Below are 23,431 nucleotides of genomic sequence, written 5' to 3'. Positions count from 1 at the left end.
TGCTTTGAGACATCTGGAAGCAACATCAGAAGCTGTGGAAGGCAAAACGTTGCTTATGAGCCACTGGTTGGACACTAGCAAACGTCGGATGGTTGAATTAAATGACTATAACTAATTTATTATTATTATTATTATTTCTTTGCTAATAGAAAAAAAATTTCTCTGCTATATTTAATCAGCAGTAAACAAGTATCATGTAATTGAATTAAACGAATCCTAGCAACCGGGAAATCAAACGCAAACAACTGGCGGGGACTCGGCACCCTCACCTGGCGCCGCATTTGCCATTCGGGAAAAAAAAAAAGAAAAAAAAAAACTCGTTAAAGGCGAATATTGTGACAACGCGGAGTCTAATAAGAGACACATTTTTTGTGCTCCCGCGTTAAATGAAGACAAATAGCTTTGTTATGAAATACATTTTTTTATTAATCACTCGCAGACGTAAATTATGAATTCATATTGTCTCCCTGAAATGCTTTTCACATTTTAACAGTCAAATTGATTATACTATGATTATTTCATTAACACACCTATCTCTCTCATTAATTTCCGTTTCTAGGGCGGCTTGCTTAATTGATGGATGTGTCTGATGGGGGGGGGGGGGGGAGAGAATAAAGGAGGAAAAAAACCACATAACTTTTGCTAAAAGTAACCCCGTTATTACTGTCATTGCGAGGATCAATGCTAATGAGCCATTCGAGGTTGGGAACATTTAAACACTGAAAGAAAACTGCTTCTGGGAGTGAAGACAGATGATTATTTTTGATTATTCCTTCCCTTTGTGATATTAATATGGACGGCAGGACACAAATACTGCAGACGAGCCCTTCAATTAGAGAATATCATCTACCTCATTTGTTACCATCAGCTCTGTATCAACAAACCTTATCGGACCCCTTATCCGGAAACCTATTATCCAGAAAGTTCCAAATTGCGGAAAGGCCAACTCCTATAGACTCCATTTTAATAAAATAAATCACATTTCTAAAAATGATTCCTTTTTTCTCTATGATAATAAAACAGTACCTGTACTTGATCCCAACTAAGATATAATTACCCCTTATTGGGGCAGAACAGCCCTATTGGGTTTATTTAATGGTTAAATGATTCCCTTTTCTCTGTAATAATAAAACAGTACCTGTACTTGATCCCAACTAAGATATAATTACCCCTTATTGGGGGCAGAACAGCCCTATTGGGTTTATTTAATGGTTAAATGATTCTCTTTTCTCTGTAATAATAAAACAGTACCTGTACTTGATCCCAACTAAGATATAATTACCCCTTATTGGGGGCAGAACAGCCCTATTGGGTTTATTTAATGGTTAAATGATTCCCTTTTCTCTGTAATAATAAAACAGTACCTGTACTTGATCCCAACTAAGATATAATTACCCCTTATTGGGGGCAGAACAGCCCTATTGGGTTTATTTAATGGTTAAATGATTCCCTTTTCTCTGTAATAATAAAACAATACCTGTACTTGATCCCAACTAAGATATAATTACCCCTTATTGGGGCAGAACAGCCCTATTGGGTTTATTTAATGGTTAAATGATTCCTTTTTCTCTGTAAGAATAAAACAGTACCTGTACTTGATCCCAACTAAGATATAATTACCCCTTATTGGGGGCAGAACAGCCCTATTGGGTTTATTTAATGGTTAAATGATTCCCTTTTCTCTGTAATAATAAAACAGTACCTGTACTTGATCCCAACTAAGATATAATTACCCCTTATTGGGGCAGAACAGCCCTATTGGGTTTATTTAATGGTTAAATGATTCCCTTTTCTCTGTAATAATAAAACAGTACCTGTACTTGATCCCAACTAAGATATAATTACCCCTTATTGGGGGCAGAACAGCCCTATTGGGTTTATTTAATGGTTAAATGATTCCCTTTTCTCTGTAATAATAAAACAGTACCTGTACTTGATCCCAACTAAGATATAATTACCCCTTATCCGGAAAACCCCAGTTCCCGAGCATTCTGGATAACGGGTACTAGTAGTACACTACTGGGTTATGGCAGAATTGTTACCCTGTTACTGTCTAGAAAACCCAAATACAGAGGAGGAAACATATCTAATCATTTCTACAGAAAACGCCCACTAAAAAGTGTGAATAAATCAGAGAGCCGCCCCTGTTACACGTAGCAATATATTATATCGATACAACTGAAAGCCTCGTTTGCGCCGATATTTGAGGAGGATTCTAAACGCGGTGCCTCAAATTATAAACGACGCGGGGGGGGCTGTTTTATTGATTCAGAACACAAAATAAAACAGAAAGAATAAAAAAAAAATATTTCTGAGGTTTAAATTGAATTTCTTTTTCCCATTTCCGATACAATGGGCAGATAATCATCATCTCGCAGCGATCAGCCAAACATCTTTACTTTGCTAAACTGTTAAAGATTTTAATTACGCCCGGCTTTGGAGAGCCGCGGTCTAATGAGGCAATAGACTCAAGAGAATCGAAGTGGTTAAGAACTGTGAAATGAGTCTGATAGGATTTTTTTTTTTTTTTTTTTTTAATATTCACCGCGGATAGTTTGCATATCAAAGAGGAGTAAATTATTGCACGACAGACCAATAACCTTCCCCGCCTTTGGGAAGAGGAGCATTAACAAAAACACTGGGTCCTTGGAAACGGTTATTTTGCTTAAAAAAAAAAAATTCTTCATTTCGTCCGTGCAATTAATCCACGTTGTTGGGGGGGAGCGGCGTTAATGCTTTCGCTAACGTAATCCAGAAACATATAATTTAGCCGTGAAGCCAATTCGATTTTTTTTCTTTTCTCGTCTTACACGCACAAAAAAAAAAAAAAAAGATGCCAATTATATTTTGATAGATTTGATACGAAATGAGCATTTAGCTATTAGACATATTCAATTATTACTTGTCCCCTGAAATTAAGCCCATGAGACAAATTAAACAAAGGGAGAAAAAAAAAAAAAGAAGGTTACGGCGAAGCCCCCGTGTCCTGTTTGCAGCATCTGGGCTATTATTTTCTGGCACGGTGCAAAAAGTGACAGGGTAGGATATATTTTTAGCGAGCGCACTTGACAGGACTGCCTGAGCACTAACAATTACCTCGGAATACGGCTGACCCTTCCTACCCCGATTCTGCATTAAAACATTCGGAGCGTCAACTTGTCCTTTGATGAGAACACATTTGTACGGATGCGGTGCCTGTTTGTATTGAACGAAGTGTGAAGCGATGGCGGGTAGGGAGGGTATTTAGGGAAAAGGCATCTATTAATTATAAAAGTACTCCCTGGCAATAAGGAACGGTAACGGTTCCTCCGCTGCGAGTAATGCGTCTCGAGTGTTTCAGGAACAAAGCCCCTAAAATTCATCAGCTAATTAATTAATTTGCAAATTAATGGGCAGGCAGTAAATTCAGTCCCCCCTCTCTCCAGCCTCCTCCTCGTCCTGCGAGCTTGATGTCAATGGGATTACGGAAGCTTCCGGGTTGTAATTTCACAGAAGAGCTTAGAACACTCTCTCGATGCTGCATCTGGGGCTACGGAACCTTAACTCTGTGAGTGACAGCGCAGCCAAACCTGCGAGCCTCCTCCACAGAGAGCAGAAAAACGCACGGACGAAGAGCGCCGAAAGGCTCTGCCACCGACTATTCTCCCATATGTAGTAAATCGAGGAACGAGGAAATATCACAGCATATCTAATGGTAGATTCTAACCTGTTTTGGGCAGGGCCCTCTTCACCTCTTGTATCGGTTATTGGTTGCTTTATATGTTACTCTGTATGTCCAATGTATGAAACCCACTTATTGTACAGCGCTGCGGGATATGTTGGCGCTTTATAAATGTTAATAATAATAATAATGGTAATGGGCACATCTGCAAGACAATGATACCAACACCACCAGCTTCAACATTAAATCTGCTCCACACCAAGACCTAGAACCTTGTTCTCAAACAGAACAAAAATTGCTAGTAATACAAAGTCTTTGAGATAGTTCTTCCATATAGTAGGGGCTTTATCGCCAGTTCCAGGTCACTAATCTGTATCCCTGATATCTCCATCATGGAAGCTCAACGTCTTGGGCTGAAGGCAACTCAAGACCCCACTCTAGAGAGCCCACCAGGGGAACCTTTAGATATTACATCTCTTTGTGAGGTGCAGTCTGGATACAGACCTATTATTTAATTCATAAGAACTGACAGAATGGGTGAATGGGGGGGAAGCACTACTGGTGCCCTAAGTACATGGACAAACGGGTCAATACAGGGATAGATGGACAGATAGACACAGAGATTATCTAAAGGTGGCCATACACGGGCCGATTCTAGCTGCCGATATCGGTCCCTTAGACCGAGTGGCCTGTGTAGGGGCACAAACGACGGGCCTGCCCAACCGACATCTGGCCTGAAATCTGCCAGATATCATTGGGCAGGTTAAAAAAAATTTGTGGGATTGGGCCAACGAGCCAATGCGGTCCCCGAAAGACTTTGCCTTTACCTGTCCTTATAATTCGATCCTTTGGCCCAGGGCCAAATGACTGAATTAGCCTGGATTTTCTCGATATAGCCCACCCGTAGGTGGGGAATATCAGGAGAAGATCCGCTCGCTTGCCAACACTGCCAAGCGAGCGGATCTGAAGGTGTATGGGCACCTTAAGGACAGACAAAAGTAGACAGACATAAGGCAGAGCGAGACAAATAAACAGAAGACAGTGAAACTAATCTTGACTGATCTCTTGTATTTTTCCAGCAGGGATATGACACTTAAAACTGGATGTTTTTTTGACATTTTATTAAATATTAGCCACCATCTTAGTCTCCGGTGTTTTCGGGACAGTTCAGTTCTCTTCGTAATGAAGGAAAATGCAGTCTTTGGTTTAAAAAATGTATGTTATGGGGACAGGTGACGGATTGCTGCTCTCAGAACTCAATTTCCCCAGCCCAGACAGCACCGGCAGTAAGACAAACACAGTTGCTCAACCTTTCCTGTCCTTGCCCCCCCCCATACCCAGGTGACTATGTTCAAACAAGCACAAAGTTGATTTAAAGCTCATAATGACATCAGTTTGAACAGATCCTGCCGGGCCCTTAAATGTCTCACTATCCTCATCCAGGAATCCAAATTCTTCAACAACCGCATTTGGTTATTTTGCAGAAGTGAAGATCCATGAAGCAATGGCTCCTCGTGTCCATCAGTCGGGCATCGAGCCGCGTACGTCTTGGATCCTGTCATATTTAACACATCGACTAAGTCGCTAGTAAATCTGATTCCATAAAACTCTAGGAATTCTGTGACATTTACTGCGCTAATTAAAATCTGCTTTTACACAAAGGGCATTTATTACACGGTCAATACTGGGCACCTGGAGTCATTATTTTGCCCGGAGGATGTTTAACGCTATCCCGGAGATTAGACATATTGCATAACTACTCCTTGTTTTGTCAGATAATAGGAACCTACACAACATAATTATACAGCAAGTGTTTCTCCCATTTTCTGTTTGTGCAGATCAGGCCAGGAGATAAGCACAGTACTGGATTTTAAAGGTGAAATTAACCAGATATACCTAATTCATTTTACTCCGAAGAGCACAATCAATGCTTAATACTTCTTGGGCAGTGGTTCTCCACCTTCCTAACGCCACGACCCTTTAATATGGTTCCTCATGTTGTGGTGACCCCCAACCATAAAATGATTCCTAAGACCATCGGAAATATGTGTTTTCCGATGGTCTTAGGCGACCCCTGTGAAAGGGTTGTTCCACCCCCACAGGGGTCCCGACCCACAGGTTGAGAACTGCTGTTCTAGAGTATCACAAGAGATGATTGTGACCACAAACTTTCATCCATGCCATCATCAAACTCTTATCCTGAAAAGCTCAAGGTAAGAGTGACATTCTGTATATGTCCCCAACAAAATCAACAACATAAAAGCTCCCCACCTGCTGGACTGGGATGTAGCAATGTCGGCTAACCTTAAAGGGGAGCTGTCACCCTAAGAAATAATTCCAAATCCTTTTGTACCAGGTAAATTGAGCAGAATAAACTTAACTTACACTATATAAATTGTTTAATTTTTTTTTTCCCTTCAGTCTTGGAATTTACAGTCACAGCCAGCAGGCTGGCGCCATTTTGTGTGCACTGTTATTAAGGCAAAACTTTGCATCACCCCAAAAACTTTATACATTTGCCATCTAAGTGATATCTAGGAAGTGCTGAATGGAAAGCTAAAGTAATTGTAATTAAAAATCTGAGCTGCCAATCATATATCGCTTGCCCCGTCTCTATGACTCCGTGCGGGGCAGGCAATATGTGATTGGCAGCTCAGATTTTTAATCTGACAGCTCAGATTTAAACACCTCTCTCTTGCAGCCATACATGGGCCAATCTGGTAATCTCTCTGATTGATCAGCCCAAGGCAGAAAGGACGGAGAGCATACAAGGTTTACGTACAAAATGGCCATCTTTGTACGTTTCTGATCCTTCATGCAAAGCCCAGAAAAAATTAGAACAGTTGGAGCTGAACTGGACCTTCGGCATCTCTCACTTCCTCAACTGCCAACGTACCATGCACTGGCTGGCATAGTGAATCGGCAGATTAAGATTCCAAATCTTCCCAATGCCCGAACCTACTAAAACCCATAACACATGGATTTCGGTCAAGACCAACAGGCCACCATACACACCCAGATGATCGCACAAGGCAATCTTATGTGTGTGTGTGTGACCACATCAACGTATGGCCATCTAAAGGGAAAACAACTCTGAAGTGAAACAATTACAAATTATCTATTAATTGGTCTCTTTTGTCAGGGCACAAAGTGATAAGACAAGAGCAGCCTCTTGGTAATTTTACATATTACAGTACAGTTTCTTTAATACTGATATTTGTCTCGCAGAACTTCTTTTCAATATTATAAAACATATAAATATACATAAATACTAACATAGAGGTATATCTACATAATCTAAGAGGCTACAGCGCAAGACTACTACAAAGGTGGCAGGGGCAACTATGTTATAATCAAGCGCATGTGCCAGTGATTCCAATGGCAAGTGATTTGGGGCAATTCTGCTCCATCGCTTGAGCTACTACAAGTAAAGGTCCCCATACACCTTCAGATCCGCTCGCTTGGCGATGTCACCAAGCGAGCGGATCTTCTCCCGATATCCCCACCTACGGGTGGGCGATATCGGGAGAATCCAGGCTAATTCGGTCGTTGATGCGGTCCCCGATCCGACTAGGTTTTTTAACCTGCCCGATTGATATCTGGCCGATTTCAGGCCCATTGGTAGTGCCCCTACACGGGCCGATTAGCTGCCGAATCGGTCTAAGGGACTAATATTGGCAGCTAGAATCGGCCCGTGTATGGGCACTACCAATGGGCCTGAAATCGCCCAGATATCAATCGGGCAGGTTAAAAAATCTATCTATGCTAAAGTGTCCCAAATTACATAGGTACAAGCTAAAGCAATACAATGGTCCACACAATACAAATACAATACAATCGTACAGACTGGACTCCATCTTACCTTGAACAAGAGGTTGCAGAGGAAGGGTGGGCTGCCCGGGCTGTATAGACAGGAGGCCTTGCCTCTGTAAAGTAAGGAGGTGCTGCTGCTGTAGTTGCTGCATCTGGAGAAGTTGTTGCTGGAAGGCCAACTGTTGGGTAGCCACTTGCTGTTGCTGTAGGAAAGAAAGCACAGAGGATAATGGGTGAGGTGCCTTTTCTCTAAGCTGCTCACATCAGTGGGGGAAGATATTGTTTGCTTATGTGTATGCACTGCTCAAAAACACCATTATTTAACCAGAAAACCCCATAGGCTGCGAAGGCTATGAATAACAGGTGTGTAACGTCATCACAATATACAGAACAACAACACGACTTAATGGTAGCACAAAATACACAGAGAACTCTTCCACCCATAATTAAGGGGAGCTATTTTTCTTAACCATTAATAATAGAATAGTCTGCAAAACAATACAATTAAATTTTGATACAATCCAGCTCTAAAGTAAATGGGAATGCGGTGATGGTGTTGATTAGAAACAAAGCCAGAGCCTACGCGCTATATCTGTGGGGGTGACCCCTATAGGTGAGCCCAGCCTGAAGGCCACCGAGGGGGAGAACCTATTATCCTTCCAAGATACCTGCTTGAAGTTTAAATAGGCACATATGTTGGATCAACGCTACTTTTCTACCCTAAATATTCTTGGAACTATGGTTAAACCAGTAGCCCGGCAATGTTTTCATATATCTGTAATATTATTATGGGACAAAGAATGCTCTGCCCAATTGTTGGACCTCCAAGGTGGAATGAATTGGAATGGGACTACCTCTGCTCTTTAGGATGGATCTATGCTGGCTTCTTGGTTCCTCTGTATCAATCTTAAATAAGTTACAGAACCAGAAACACAAACTTTTGAAACTATTCGTGAGTTATTTAGGGAGGAGGTTGGGCGAATGTGGATCCCCATGTTCTGCTAACAGTACAACTCCCTGAATCTACAACACAACCTCTAGCCACCGCCTTTCTTTACTGCAAAAGCCTGTCTGCATCTGCTCAACTTGTCAACTAATAACTATAGCCTCACATTTACTGTCTAGAAAGGAAAAATAAATGAAACACAAAGCTTTCTAATAACAGCGAGCTTTGTCCGAAATAATCTGTACTGCACCCAACTATTCTAAAGGTGTATTTGTAAGACAACACCCTTAAAAGGTGCTACAATAACATTTTGTATTTCCTTTAGTGTGTGTGTGTGTGTGTGTAGCATTGCGTTATTCCACATTACTGGCCGTGACCTCCTGGGAGACACCATTTGGCATGAAATGCTTCATCACTGATGTAAAGGGAAGGGGTGACCAGACGGGTGTTTCCTCGCTGGCTTTTTTTTTTCCTTTTGCAATAAAATGACTTAAGTTCGAGCTAAACAGGGAGGCGGCTTCTATATTATTGTTGTTTATTTTTGAAGCAAGGATGTATTAAAAGAGACCAACAACTGCAGACAACAAAGGAGGATCATAACGAAGCAGAAGGTGTGAAAGACCACGTGCTCCTTATGGCTTCTTCAGGTCTCTCTATAGCAGTGATCCCCAACCAGTTGCTCCCCAACCCCTTGGGTGTTGCTCTCAGTGCCCCCAAACCAGGTAGCTATTTTTGAATTCCTGACAAGTTATGGTTGAATAAAAACAAGATTTACTCCCAAATAAAGCCCCCTGGCTGATAGGTTGCATAGAGGCCCCTAATAGCCAATCACAGCCCTTATTTGGCTCCTCCATGAACTTTTATGGTGCTTGTGTTGCTCTCCGAGTCTTTTTACATTTGACTGTGGCTCACAAGTAAGAAAGGTTGGGGACCCCTGCTCTATAGCATAACATGGTCAATATTCCAAGCAGGCTATGTTAGTAATAAACGCTAAGTACATTTTACAATAGAATTCCCTTAAACAATAAAGTGTGTGATAGAATATTTATTGCAGAATAAATTAATCTACAGAACATTCCTCCTCTGCATCTTTGCATTTATACATACTAATGGAAGCTGCCATTTTTAATTTTTTCATGGCAGGACAATTTTGATCAGTAGGATGGACAAGCGCTAGTAGGTCTTATTTTCATCCCAAGAAGAGCAATTCAAAGGGTGTTAAAGTTCAACACTTGAGACAAAGTAGTGTTTTTGGCTCTGGGGAGTCATTATCATTTTTGATTACCTTCTTGTAGAACTTTGTGACTCGCCACAGACAATATTCGCACACTTCTACTACACTATGAAAAAGACACTTTATCCATTCATTGAGATCACTTCATAGTTGCTCTTCAAAGAACATAGCATTGAACTGAACCTGCCATCCCACACCACCTAAGGTGGCCATACATGGGCCGATTTCAGCCGCCGATATCGGTCCCTTGGCAGCTTATCAACCCGTGTAGGGCCTGCCCGACTGATATCTGACCTGAAATCGGGCAGATATCGATCGGACAGGTTAAAAAACTCAGTCAGATCGGGGACCACATCGGCTTGTTGATGCGGTCCCTGAACCGACTGCGCCTATACCAGTCGTTCTAATTCGATTGTTTGGCCCCAGGGCCAAACGATCGAATTAGCCTAAATTCCCCCGATATCGCCCACCCGTAGGTGAGGATATCGGGAGAAGATCTGCTCGCTTGGCGAACTTGGCAGCTCTTTAAGCTCAGCAGGAAAAGCCATGGAACATAATGTAGTCATCGTCTAAAGTAACTGGTTTTGGGGGACACTTACAGTAACTGTAGATGGAGGATCATAATATTATTTTCAAAATATTGTTGACTAAGAGTGAAGCAATTAAAGGTTCTCTTACATGGCCTACCCTATACAAGGCAGATGGTATATTCCCATCTCTGGTAGAGTATTCTCTAGAGCAGTGATCCCCAACCAGTGGTTCATGAGCAACATGTTGCTCCCCAACCCCTTGGATGTTGCTCTCAGGGGCCTCAAAGTAGGTGCTCATTTTTGAATTTCTGTCTTGGAGGCAAGTTTTGGTTGTATAAAAACCAGTGTAAATTCAAACAGAGCCTTCTTTAGGCTGCTAGTCCCCATAGAGGCTACCAATTAGCCAGTTCTAGCTCTAATTTGCACACCCAGGAACTATTTCCATGCTTGTGTTGCTCTCCAACACTTTTTCCATTTGAATGTGGCTCATGGGTATAAAAGGTTGGGGATCCCTGCTCTACAGTATCCTAATGCTCAATAAGGAAGTATAATTTTCCTTTTTTTTTTTACAAAGCCACCCTGCCAAACATTAAAAAAACCCACACACCGTGGACTCTACAGAGCAAACTCAAGCTACTCGGCTCTACTAGGATTCGAACCGTGAACCTTAGGAAAAGGCAGCTTTTTATTCTGTCTCGCCGTGCTTTTAAGTGCTCTGTTTATCACTCCTGACATAAATAAATGAGAAAAAAATCAGACCTTTGAAGAAGAAAAACTTCATCTAATATTGTTAATTAGCCGTGACAAACGATGAAATAACATTGTAAATCTTTCATAGAAACAGCGACTGGATTTTAATTACACACATTCATAATTTAGCAAACAACATCTTACTTGAACAGGGGAGCGGAATACGTACACTACTCCGGGCTCCAGTATAATGCCTTCCCCAAATGGATGTCCCCCCCGCCCCCAAACAATGTTCTCTCTCCCTCTTTTATTTTATATATATATTTTTTTCTTTCTTTTGTTTCTTAAACCCAAGGCTTTTTCTTGATAAGTATCTTTTTAAGTTATTTATCGCACAATGAGGAGGATGAATAAAACTTTTGTTGTCTCCCACATCAACACATCGGCACTGCTGGATGGTTTTGTCATTGTGTTGGTCAAAAGGAAAAAAAAAAAAATGAAATGTAGATTTCCTCTGTAATTATCTGTGAGATAGAGAGATAATGCGGAGCAGTTATACAATAAACAGAAGGAAATTATCTAATATCCCCAATCTGCTGGGAATAATATAAAGGTGGAGATCGTATCCACTTCACATAACGACTATAGCAAACTCTCTTAACCGTTTGAATTCCCGAGCAAGAGAATGCGGCCGGCCTCCCGTTATGCCTGGTTTTTTTACATTGGCGAATACTTTTCAAAGGTTGGGAGGTATCAAGGGCATTAAAATTAAATTTATTTACTTTTTCTAACAGAAAATTTCAACTCAGCATCATTTTCTTGTCATTTTGAATCATTTTTTTTCTCGATTTAATTAAAGTCAGATGTGTTGCTGGAGAAAGAGAAACCTTCTGAATGGAAGCTGGAAATGAAACATGGGTTCGACGGACAAGTTATTTCTTTGTGTGGGACGTTCCGTGTTGTTTGTTGATTTTAGTAAGTCAATATCTACCTTTCCCACTGAATGAGAATGCTGCCTGGGAGTCGGGCATGAAATTCAGCCCTGGCGAAAAAATAAAACAATATAAATGAGAAAAAGGATATTAAAATTGCCGGGATCCTATTTCCCCACTGGTAGGGTTAGAACAATAAACAGGGAATATGAACAGAACATACATTCCTTAGCAGCTCCACAAGTCATGTTAGGGATGCACAGAGTCCATCATTTTTTGCAAACGTTTTTGGAGGAACATTAAACCAGATCCAAGTTTCCAAGATCCGAAAAAAATATATATATCAATAGCGAACAAAGAAGTTTCTTATTTAGTTGTACAGAGGTAAATCTCCTGCGACTGAAGGTTCGGCATCATTTTGGCCATTGAGGATTCAGCTAAATCCTGAATTTGGTACATCATCAATATAACCGTTGAGTGCCACCAGTCTAGTTGCCTGCACTGATTTAATTATATCATGTGCCCCAAAGAGAATGATGGGTAACTAGTATCTAGTATAAATAAATCTAAAGCAAATGGACTGGTTAAGTAATCACTGAAGACGTTTCACTACTCATCCGAGCAGCTTCTTCAGTTCAACTGACTGGTATGGGAAGTCCTCAGTATATAAACTCTTCCACTAATCCAATCACATGGGAATCTAGGTTGAGTCTGTCACTCAAAAACACATGGACAAGTAAACCTGGACACACATGGAGTCAACTGGACCAGTATAATCCCATCAACCAACCCATAAACCCAGCAACCAATGGCCCATATTGGTGCCATATGGACACTGTTAGAAAACCTGGACACACATGTCAACTGGACCAGTAAAATCCCATCATTTGAGATGAAAAACCCAGCAACCATTGGCCCATATGGACACTAAGTAAACCTGGACACACATGGAGTCAACTGGACCAGTAAAATCCCATCACTTGAGATGAAAAACCCAGCAACCATTGGCCCATATGGACACTAAGTAAACCTGGACACACATGGAGTCAACTGGACCAGTAAAATCCCATCACTTGAGATGAAAAACCCAGCAACCATTGGCCCATGTTGGCGCCATATGGACACTGTAAGTAAACCTGAACACACATGGAGTCAACTGGACCAGTGTAATCCCATCACTTGAGATGAAAAACCAAGCAACCATTGGCCCATATTGGCACCCATTGTACATAAATGGCTCACAGGAAGCAACAAAGGTTTTACCACCATTCCAGTTGGTAGGAAAATTGTCAACTGGAAGTGAGAGAATATGTATATTTTGTCATTTACCTTGATCTCAGCCTCAAGAATAACGGATATGATCATCAGACCTATGGTATAGCTTAATGAACTCCCTTACAATCAACCATTAAATCGTCACACCTTAGGAAAAACCAAAAATAATTCACTTGCCAATGAACAAAACTATTTGTTTCACGCATTTGCATGCACTGTGGTTTGCTCTTCACCCGAGGAGCACTGATCTGACTTGTTACAGACTCACAGTCACACTGGGGAGCCATCTCTTATTTTAAAAGCAACAATATAAAGTGACCCCGTACAAAAATATTTTTAAACAAGCGAAAAGCAGGTTCATCTGTTCCTCATAAATGGCTGCTTACTGGGAGAATGCACAGAAAAACACTTACTCTTTGGCAGGGAGGTTTTAATCCTCTGCTTATTTCCCAAGCCAGTATGGAAGGAAGGCCAGATGTGATCCTTCAAAGGATATTTATGGCTTCAGCCTACTCAGGAGCTACACAGACTTTGGTCTATGACACCACAACTTAATGACTATGTGGCCCTTCAATTAGTGATACATCAACAATGTCCACAATGTGGAAAAGGTACAACATTAAGTCTAGATCAGGAACCCCAACTTTTCTTTACTTGTGAGCCACACTCAGATGTAAAGAGTGTCGGTAAGCAACACAAGCATGAAAATAGTTCTTCGGGGATGCCAAATAAGGGCTGTGATTGGCTATTCGGTAGCCCCATGGGGACTGTAGGCCTGCAGGAGGCTCTGAATGGAGTAAAACTGGGTCTCTGCTTCCAAAATTTGACTTCAAGCCTGAAATGTAAAAATGGCACCCCACTGGGAGCAATATACAAGGGGTTGGGGAGCGACATGTTGCCCCGATCCACTGGTTGGGGATCACTGGCCTAGATATAAATATATATATTGTTGGACAAGTAAAAAGACCAAGGACACCCTGACCCTATCGAATAAAGTTCAACCTTTTTCCAAAATAAATTCCACCAACCTTGTAGCTCCAGATCCCCCCCCAAAAAAACATCATGGAACATGGAACAGTCCAATGGGACAGGAATCCTACACCAACGTTGATTGGTTGTACATTTCACGCACCCAACACATTCTATGGCTGAACTTTTAACACAATTTTTTTTTTTTTACAATTCCTCTACAAGTTTCATGTTTTTAAACTCGTTGTGATCCTTCCAGGCACTCACAGAAGAACCGAGTCATCGCTGCCCTTTCAATCACGCCACAGACAGAGCATATGTTATGAAAGATGTGTGAATGGTAAAACATCTCTCTGTACAAGAGCCACGTCGGCTTCCTATGACTCACCCCAAGTACAGTATCTCACACGTTCTGATTATTTGCTAATTTCTGTATTAGAGCCCAAGGTGTTGTCCCCGGCTATCTCGCTTATATAAGAACCGGCGGCCGCCGTGACATGTGACCTGGTATGGGACCCACTACCCAGAATGCTCAGGACCTGGGGTTTTCTGGATAAAGGGATCTTTCTGTAATTTGGATCTCCATGCCTTAAGTCTACTAAAAGATTATTTAACCATTAAATAAACCCAATAGGGCTGTTCTGCCCCAATAAGGGGTAATTATATCTTAGTTGGGATCAAGTACAGGTACTGTTTTATTATTACAGAGAAAAGGGAATCATTTAACCATTAAATAAACCCAATAGGGCTGTTCTGCCCCAATAAGGGGTAATTATATCTTAGTTGGGATCAAATACAGGTACTGTTTTATTATTACAGAGAAAAGGGAATCATTTAACCATTAAATAAACCCAATAGGGCTGTTCTGCCCCAATAAGGGGTAATTATATCTTAGTTGGGATCAAGTACAGGTACTGTTTTATTATTACAGAGAAAAAGGGAATCATTTAACCATGAAATAAACCCAATAGGGCTGTTCTGCCCCCAATAAGGGGTAATTATATCTTAGTTGGGATCAAGTACAGGTACTGTTTTATTATTACAGAGAAAAGGGAATCATTTAACCATGAAATAAACCCAATAGGGCTGTTCTGCCTCCAAAAAGGGGTAATTAACACCTTGGGTCTATAATTTGTTTTTTTGATACAAAACATTTGCTCCCAGATGAACACAATTGTGTGTGTGGCCTGCGGATACTTCTCAATAAGTTTGTGGTCTTATTTTGTATCTTCGCTGAAGTTTATACCAGCTTTCTGTATTAAAAAAACAAAAAAACACAAAACCCCAAGGCAGGATATTAAAGTGTACAGCAGGCATTGTCCATGAAAGAGTTTCGAAGCAATCTATGTTGCCAAACTGCGTTCTCCACCCAGTTACCAAACACAGGATACAAGGCAGTTTGTTTACTTCTCACAATTGAATGCACACAAAAAAGGTCTCGGCTCGGCTCTGTCGACAGGTCAGTAGTCAGCGTTAAAATGCTGAAATATCCTGATAAAACTTGCATTTGGTTCCCCTCCCTTCAGCGTCTGTCAAAGGTCTGTTTTCCTTTCTTGGGTTACTCCCTACTGCCTAACATAAACTGTCATAATGCGGGAGGACAAAGGGCCCTTTTGAATAACATGGAGATTCAGCATTAAATGATTGGAATCCCTTCTTTTTTTTGTGTGTTGTTGGTGCATTCCATTATTGATTTAACACATGGCTCCGTTAGAAAAGAAAATGTTTATTTGACTAAAAAGTGAAATTAATGCAGAAATTCAAAGCTGCTCTTGATATTAAACAGCATGTCGTGAATTTTGCATATAAAAGTGTGGGAAATACATGAATAATGACACAATTATGTTGCTATAGTTCCTATTATTTGCGCCTCATACATTCACGTGGCGGCTGATTGGGTCCCTGCCTGCGCATAGGGCTGTATGGAACTCACCTAAAAGCTCAACTATAGGATTATTTTGCCTCCAATAAGGGGTAATTATATCTTAGTTGGGATCAAGTACAGGTACTGTTTTATTATTACAGAGAAAAGGGAATCATTTAACCATGAAATAAACCCAATAGGGCTGTTCTGCCCCCAATAAGGGGTAATTATATCTTAGTTGGGATCAAGTACAGGTACTGTTTTGTTATTACAGAGAAAAGGGAATCATTTAACCATTAAATAAACCCAATAGGGCTGTTCTGCCCCCAATAAGGGGTAATTATATCTTAGTTGGGATCAAGTACAGGTACTGTTTTATTATTACAGAGAAAAAGAAATCATTTAAAAAAATTAGAATTATTTGCTTATAATGGAGTCTATGAGAGACGGCCTTTCCGTAATTCGGAAATTTCTGGATAACAGGTTTCTGGATAAGGGGTCTCATACCTGTAATAATATCCCCATTCACAATTGGAACACAAACACCATTCCAGTTGACAGTGGTTTGTTTTACAGCTAAAACTATTTAAAGCTAAATTTTGGGCACATTGGAAAAGTATTTCTGTTCCTATTTGTAGATGGAGATGCCATTACTTTTAATGTTTGTATCCAATAAAGATTCAAAACCTTGTAGACAGTTTTTTTATGGGTTTCATCCCCTCTGTTGGGTTTTGCTCTATTTTGTTTGTGTGCACTGTGAATCCTATGATCCCAGGGGGCGGCCCTTAGTACTTAAAATGGCAGTTTTCTATTTAGGATTACCCAATGGCACATACTACTAAAAAAGTATATTTTTATGAAAATGGTTTGATTAGATGAAGTAGGGTTTTACATATGAGCTGTTTATGTAGTATATTTGTATAGAGACCTACATTGTTTGGGGGTATAGGTTCCTTGTAGATAGGAAACCCTTCTCTGAAGCATAAGGATGTGAAAAATGGAAACCCTGAGTCCATAGAACATTATAGTCTAAAGAACTGATTGACACACCATTATTCATAGTGGAGCAGCTTTTCCTAATGGGACAGAGAAGTGCATGTAGTGATGCTCCTGACCTAATACTATCCAGAAAACATTACGTTTGCCCCCCTAATTCTGCATCACTTTAATCTGTAACCTTAAAAAACCTCAGTCTATAGAAAACCATTTAACAGACGGAAAGGGATAAGATCTGGTGCCTGGGAAGCTTCATAAATGTTTCATGGCAGTTGCCGGACTTTCAAATTTTATACTCTCACAAATTTATATTAGGGTAATTTTTTTTCGGACGGCTACAAAACGAGTAGTAAAAAAGGGCCAAGGAGTAGCCTACGTGCGTGACGCGGCGGCGATACGGCTCAGCGGCTGAACGAGAGCCAGGCTTCTGCGGAGAGAGAGCCAGACTGTGATTCCTAGGGAAATGAGGCATTATTGGGAAAGCTTGCTGTCATCTTTAAAGCATCTTCATGACTTCTAATTAGGCTGGAAGGCAGTTATGATAAGTAATGTTGCATTTAGGCAAGTCTCAGGCGACCCAGCAATGGAGTCTACTAGTACAAACATCATTTTCACTTTCTAATCTATACATTCCTGTAATGTTAAGTAATATGAACACGGAAAGGGAAGGAGATCCAAGGCTGCGAGCCAGGCATGGAAGATGTAAAAAGTTAAAGGGGAAATGGAATATGGCTCCAGTTCTAACTATGTAAAGATGCAAACAGAAAACTGCCTTTACTGCACTGTTGTTAAAGTGATGAGTGGGAGTAGGTTACTCATTGGAGTGTAGTTCCCATGGACTGTTAGAAACAGCACAGCTGTACAGACAAGGGTGGAACAGTGGGATTCCCCTTAAACTTTATTGCACAATAATTCCAGCAAGAACTTCTTCTCCATCTGGATTGGAAGTCATGTCAAGTTTCACAAGAGAATGCCTGTGATTGGGTACGACTAAACCAATATACAGATGGTCAGATGAAAACCCCTTGGCTGTTTGTGCAAATGTTAGCGCCAACTGCTACTTTGCAGTCATTGCTTCAGTGCAGCAACAGGATGGTGCTTCCCATTGACTTCCCAGCGGCCATCACCCAGTCACTGCTGCTGAGATCTCCCCAAAGTAAGAAACAATAGGCTATTAGTCCAACTGTGTGGTTCTGGCCTCAGGCAAAGAGTTGACATAATGGTGTAATAGCCTGGGTTCAAATTCTGTATATGCTCATTTTGACATTGGGTAATTTAAGGTGGCCATTTATATTTGTATAGAGTGAAGCTCAGCACACAGACCTAAGTTTTAGATATTGTACTCTTTGGTCATAATACACTGATGGCTCATAGGAGCAGGTCTCAGAGAAGGTAGGTAGGTAGGTAAGGACCGGTCCTGTGACTTTTAGGTCAGGATTTGCACCATACTGGGGCTGGTGTAGGAAAAGGTGTGGCTTCTGTGACTTTCAAGTCAAGTGAGTAAGGAATTACTGCTCTTGTGACTTTGGGGTTAGGTGATGCCCCATACATGTTGAGTAAGGAATTACTGCTCTCGTGACTTTGGGGTTAGGTGATGCCCCATCCATGGTAAGGAATTACTGCTCTCGTGACTTTGGGGTTAGGTGATGCCCCATACATGGTAAGGAATTACTGCTCTCGTGACTTTGGGGTTAGGTGATGCCCCATACATGTTGAGTAAGGAATTACTGCTCTCGTGACTTTGGGGTTAGGTGATGCCCCATACATGTTGAGTAAGGAATTACTGCTCTCGTGACTTTGGGGTTAGGTGATGCCCCATACATGTTGAGTAAGGAATTACTGCTCTCGTGACTTTGGGGTTAGGTGATGCCCCATACATGTTGAGTAAGGAATTACTGCTCTCGTGACTTTGGGGTTAGGTGATGCCCCATCCATGGTGAGTAAAGAATTACTGCTCTTGTGACTTTGGGGTTAGGTGATGCCCCATACATGGTGAGTAAAGAATTACTGCTCTTGTGACTTTGGGGTTAGGTGATGCCCCATACATGTGCTGAATTTTTCTCCAGTTAGGCCCTTCTTAAACCTGGGTCCCTAGATGTTGCTAGACTGCAACTCCCACCAAACTTAAACATATAATAAAGGGTTAAAGTACATTGGAAGTTGTAGTCTGGGGACCAGGAGCTACAAAGACTATGATCCTAATGAACCTAACGGGACTACAGGGCAGCCTGTCAAAATTGCCATATGTGAAACATTGGACGGACTAGACGGTATGGTCGCCATCTTCCAAACTGCCTGAGTTCAAATCAATAATCATCATTCTTATTCATTGCTGAAGATCACCTCTATGTTAACTTTTAATAAGTTACAGAATGGCCAATTCTAAGACACTTTACAATTGGTCTTCATTATTTATTTTGTACAGATTTGCCTTCTTCTCCGAACTCCTTTCAGCTTTCAAATGGGGGTCACTGACCCCGGCAGCCAAAAACTATTGCTCTGTGAGGCTTTTTCTATTCAGGTCCTATCCTATTTATTAACCAGTCTCTCATTCAAAGCACTCCCTGGTTGCTAAGGTCATTTGGACTCTAGTAACCAGCTGCTGAACAAAAACTGAAATCATAAAAAAAAACTACATATAATACAAAATGAAGACCTCAGAATATTACTCCCTGCATCATACTAAATGTTAACTCAAGGGGAACAACCCCTTTAAGGAGCCCAAATGGAAAACACCAGGCAAGTTCCTTCCGCTGCTGCGGAACTGTAAGTACATTGGGGCCCCCTGCGGCCAGGATAGGGGGGTCCCTGCTCTATCAAAACTGCTGTTGGATACATAGCAACAGCAGCACCACGGCAGCCTGTATGAAAGCCTTAATTAGTAATATCGGCCATTTCCCCACGAGGGAATCCTTACCATTCCGGCATACAGTGATTTCACTGCGATTTTCGAAATCGCAACAAGGGGTTTTTACGTGAAAAAAACATGACACCAGAGGTTATTTTAACACTGAGTCAGATGGAAAGGAAACAACATAATAAAAAAGGTTAGTCCTTTGCTCCCCAGGGGAATAAATGTGTTGCCACCGGGAGGGGCCCCTTTTCCTGTCTATCTGGGCCAAACTGCACATTGCAGGTCTCTGATTGTATATGAATTTCTAACAACAAACAACCCGTTCCAGCAATGTCACTCTATTTCACACATTGGCAGGGTGGGATATATATACAGGTATAGGACCCGTTATCCAGCATGCTCGGGACCAAGGGTATTCCGGATAAGGGGTCTTTCCATAATTTGGATCTCCATACCTTAAGTCTACTAAAAAATCAATAAAACATTAAAAAGGGAATCATTTAACCATTAAATAAACCCAATAGGGCTGTTCTGCCCCAATAAGGGGTAATTATATCTTAGTTGGGATCAAGTACAGGTACTGTTTTATTATTACAGAGAAAAGGGAATTATTTAACCATTAAATAAACCCAATAGGGCTGTTCTGCCCCCAATAAGGGGTAATTATATCTTAGTTGGGATCAAGTACAGGTACTGTTTTATTATTACAGAGAAAAGGGAATCATTTAACCATTAAATAAACCCAATAGGGCTGTTCTGCCCCCAATAAGGGGTAATTATATCTTAGTTGGGATCAAGTACAGGCACTGTTTTATTATTACAGAGAAAAGGGAATCATTTAACCATTAAATAAACCCAATAGGGCTGTTCTGCCCCCAATAAGGGGTAATTATATCTTAGTTGGGATCAAGTACAGGTACTGTTTTATTATTACAGAGAAAAGGGAATCATTTAACCATTAAATAAACCCAATAGGGCTGTTCTGCCCCCAATAAGGGGTAATTATATCTTAGTTGGGATCAAGTACAGGTACTGTTTTATTATTACAGAGAAAAGGGAATCATTTAACCATTAAATAAACCCAATAGGGCTGTACTGCCCCCAATAAGGGGTAATTATATCTTAGTTGTGATCAAGTACAGGTACTGTTTTATTATTACAGAGAAAAGGGAATCATTTAACCATGAAATAAACCCAATAGGGCTGTTCTGCCCCCAATAAGGGGTAATTATATCTTAGTTGGGATCAAGTACAGGTACTGTTTTATTATTACAGAGAAAAGGGAATCATTTAACCATGAAATAAACCCAATAGGGCTGTTCTGCCCCCAATAAGGGGTAATTATATCTTAGTTGGGATCAAGTACAGGTACTGTTTTATTATTACAGAGAAAAAGGAAACCATTTTTAAAAATCTGAATTATTTGATTAAAATGGAGTCTATGGGAGACAGGCTTTCCATAATTCGGAGCTTTCTGGATAACGGGTTTCCGGATAACGGATCCCATACTTGTATATCCATATCTATAGAGACATGGGCTGCTGAACAAGGTGATCCAATGAACTACAACTCCCAGCAGCCTCTGGTTCAACCCCGGCCACAGGCAGGTGTAGAAAGTCACAAAGTTCCCAGTTTGACAGGTTCTTCCCTTTCTCTCTCCTCACTGGCAGCGTCTGGCGGCAGGTCCCCCCCACCCCCCCTCTGCCCAGCCAACCAAATAAGAGGTTAATAAGAACCGGCAAGATAAAAATAATACCGAGCCGGGAATCTGATAAGAGAAACTGGAAGATTTGACTTTTTTTTTTTCCCTCCCTGTCTCCTAATACAGAGTTAAAGATCCTTAAAAGAAGAGAAATGGTGATGCCTGTGAGAAGAAAGGAGCACAAAATAACAATAGGGGGCTATTGCCCACGAGCCACAGGGGAGCCGCGCTAGAATTCTTATTCCCCCTTTTGATGGCTGCTAGAAATCAGATTCAAAAAATACAACGGCAGAAGGGGGGAGTCTCTTGAGGTTACAGCCATTTCCTGTGATCCTGAATAATGTGCTTCAAAAGTTGGTTTTTACCAATTCTGTTGATCAATTGCACCTCCTTCCCGCGCGCGGGGCCCCCCCTCTTTCCCTTCTTTATCCCCCCCTGTTATGTTTACATCTGATGTAGCTCAATGACAAGCGGTGTCTGAGGCTGCGAAACGCAACTGTCATGTTGATTTATGAGCGCATCAAACCAAGACTTGTCCAAACTGAAGCTTGCAGTTCATTAATTAGAGAGTTGCGACTTTGAAGTCGGCTTTCAGACTGCGGTTTTTAACATTTGGCTTAATTTATATGCTCTTGAATGTGGATCTCCAAGGAAAAAACTGAAATTCCCTTCTTGTCTTTGAACTTCTTTTGACCGCACAATAATCATTTCTTTGTCCAGAGTGATGCCTGCATCCCGGAGTCATTAACGCACATTGAATTGCTACTGATGAGTAAGCCCTACTGAATTAGAGGGAGAGCCAACAAAACAAAGCTAAGAGCATTCTGCCCAGTGATATCTCACAATTACATGCATTCCCTCCCTGTGCCATTTCCATTTTAATTACTCTTAGCCCTTTAGATTTACATTTTAGACACTTTTTAATCTGTTCCCTTTTCTACAGGACTGAAGTACTTCTAATAATAAAAAAAAAAAAAGCGTAATGTATGTGTCGGACTCAATACAACAAGATGCGCCCCCCCCTGCCCCCCGGCAGACTCGGCTTTGCACAGCAATGCTATAGTAGCTCCCAAACATCCTGACACTGTATTGTTTGTAGGGAAAAGGAGTATATACGCCACAATTCAGCACAGGAAGATGAATGGAGCAGAACACACTATAGTTACACAGGGTATATAAGGAATAGCGCCCCCTCCAGTTTTACTGAGCAATAGGAGGCAAGCAACATGGCAGCTCCCATTCATAATTACAAATACGCACAGGCAAAACAGTCCCCAGTAGGAGCCAACCTATGCCAGGAGTGTGTATATTTTCCCCATGTCTGTGTAGCCCCCCCTTCCCCCAGGGTACTCTGCTTTCCTCCCAACCCTCCAATAAACATACAGGCAGGCTGACTGGCCCACAGAGGGGCAAACTGATTTAACAAACATCACAATGTTAAACACAAACAACATGGACGTGTTATTAAAACACAAGGAGGGGAGGTTTCACATCAGGGACCCCAGTTAATGATGCCCGGCACCCCTCTTCTCCTGGGAGTTCTTTAGGAGGGCAATGGTGCCATCTTGCCTACAATCCCAATGGTCCCTTGTGGCATCTACACCACCATGTATGAGAATTTGCACTGCGTCAGGTAGGGGGCGCCTCCCAGGAGATATGTCAATGGACTAGCCATCTATGTTATCGTCCTGCCCCCTTATATCACCACCCCATTTAAAAAAAAGGTAAGGTGGCAAGGCGACTCTTGGGCACCTCATTCACTAACCTGTTAGTGATAGTTAGTGTTAGTGATAACAGGTTGGCGCCTGAGGTGCCCGGGAGTCGCACCCTTGCCATGGGCAATTAACTTAAGATGGCCATACAGAGGCCGATTGTAGCTGCCGATATCAGTCCCTTAGACCGATTCGGCAGCTTATCGGCCCGTGTAAGGGCAGAAATGACGGCCATACCCGACCGATATCTGGC

General features: G+C 41.4%; 1 protein-coding gene across 19 annotated transcripts in view; it reads right to left on the bottom strand.

Moving 5' to 3' along the window:
* foxp1 (forkhead box P1) overlaps positions 1-23,431 on the bottom strand; it is a 544,572-nt gene that overhangs the window by 81,584 nt on the left and 439,557 nt on the right. For all 19 annotated transcript variants that reach the window (XM_031901201.1, XM_031901192.1, XM_031901203.1 and 16 more), the window contains one exon: positions 7,524-7,677. In XM_031901201.1, the coding sequence (XP_031757061.1) occupies positions 7,524-7,677 (154 nt within the window). The remainder of the gene's footprint in view (positions 1-7,523; positions 7,678-23,431) is intronic.

The sequence above is a fragment of the Xenopus tropicalis genome, chromosome 4 (genome assembly GCF_000004195.4).
Source record: "Xenopus tropicalis strain Nigerian chromosome 4, UCB_Xtro_10.0, whole genome shotgun sequence".
Taxonomy (NCBI): Eukaryota; Metazoa; Chordata; class Amphibia; order Anura; family Pipidae; genus Xenopus; species Xenopus tropicalis.
The sequence above is the reverse complement of the archived record's forward strand: the minus strand, read 5'-3'. Positions and strand labels throughout refer to the sequence as shown.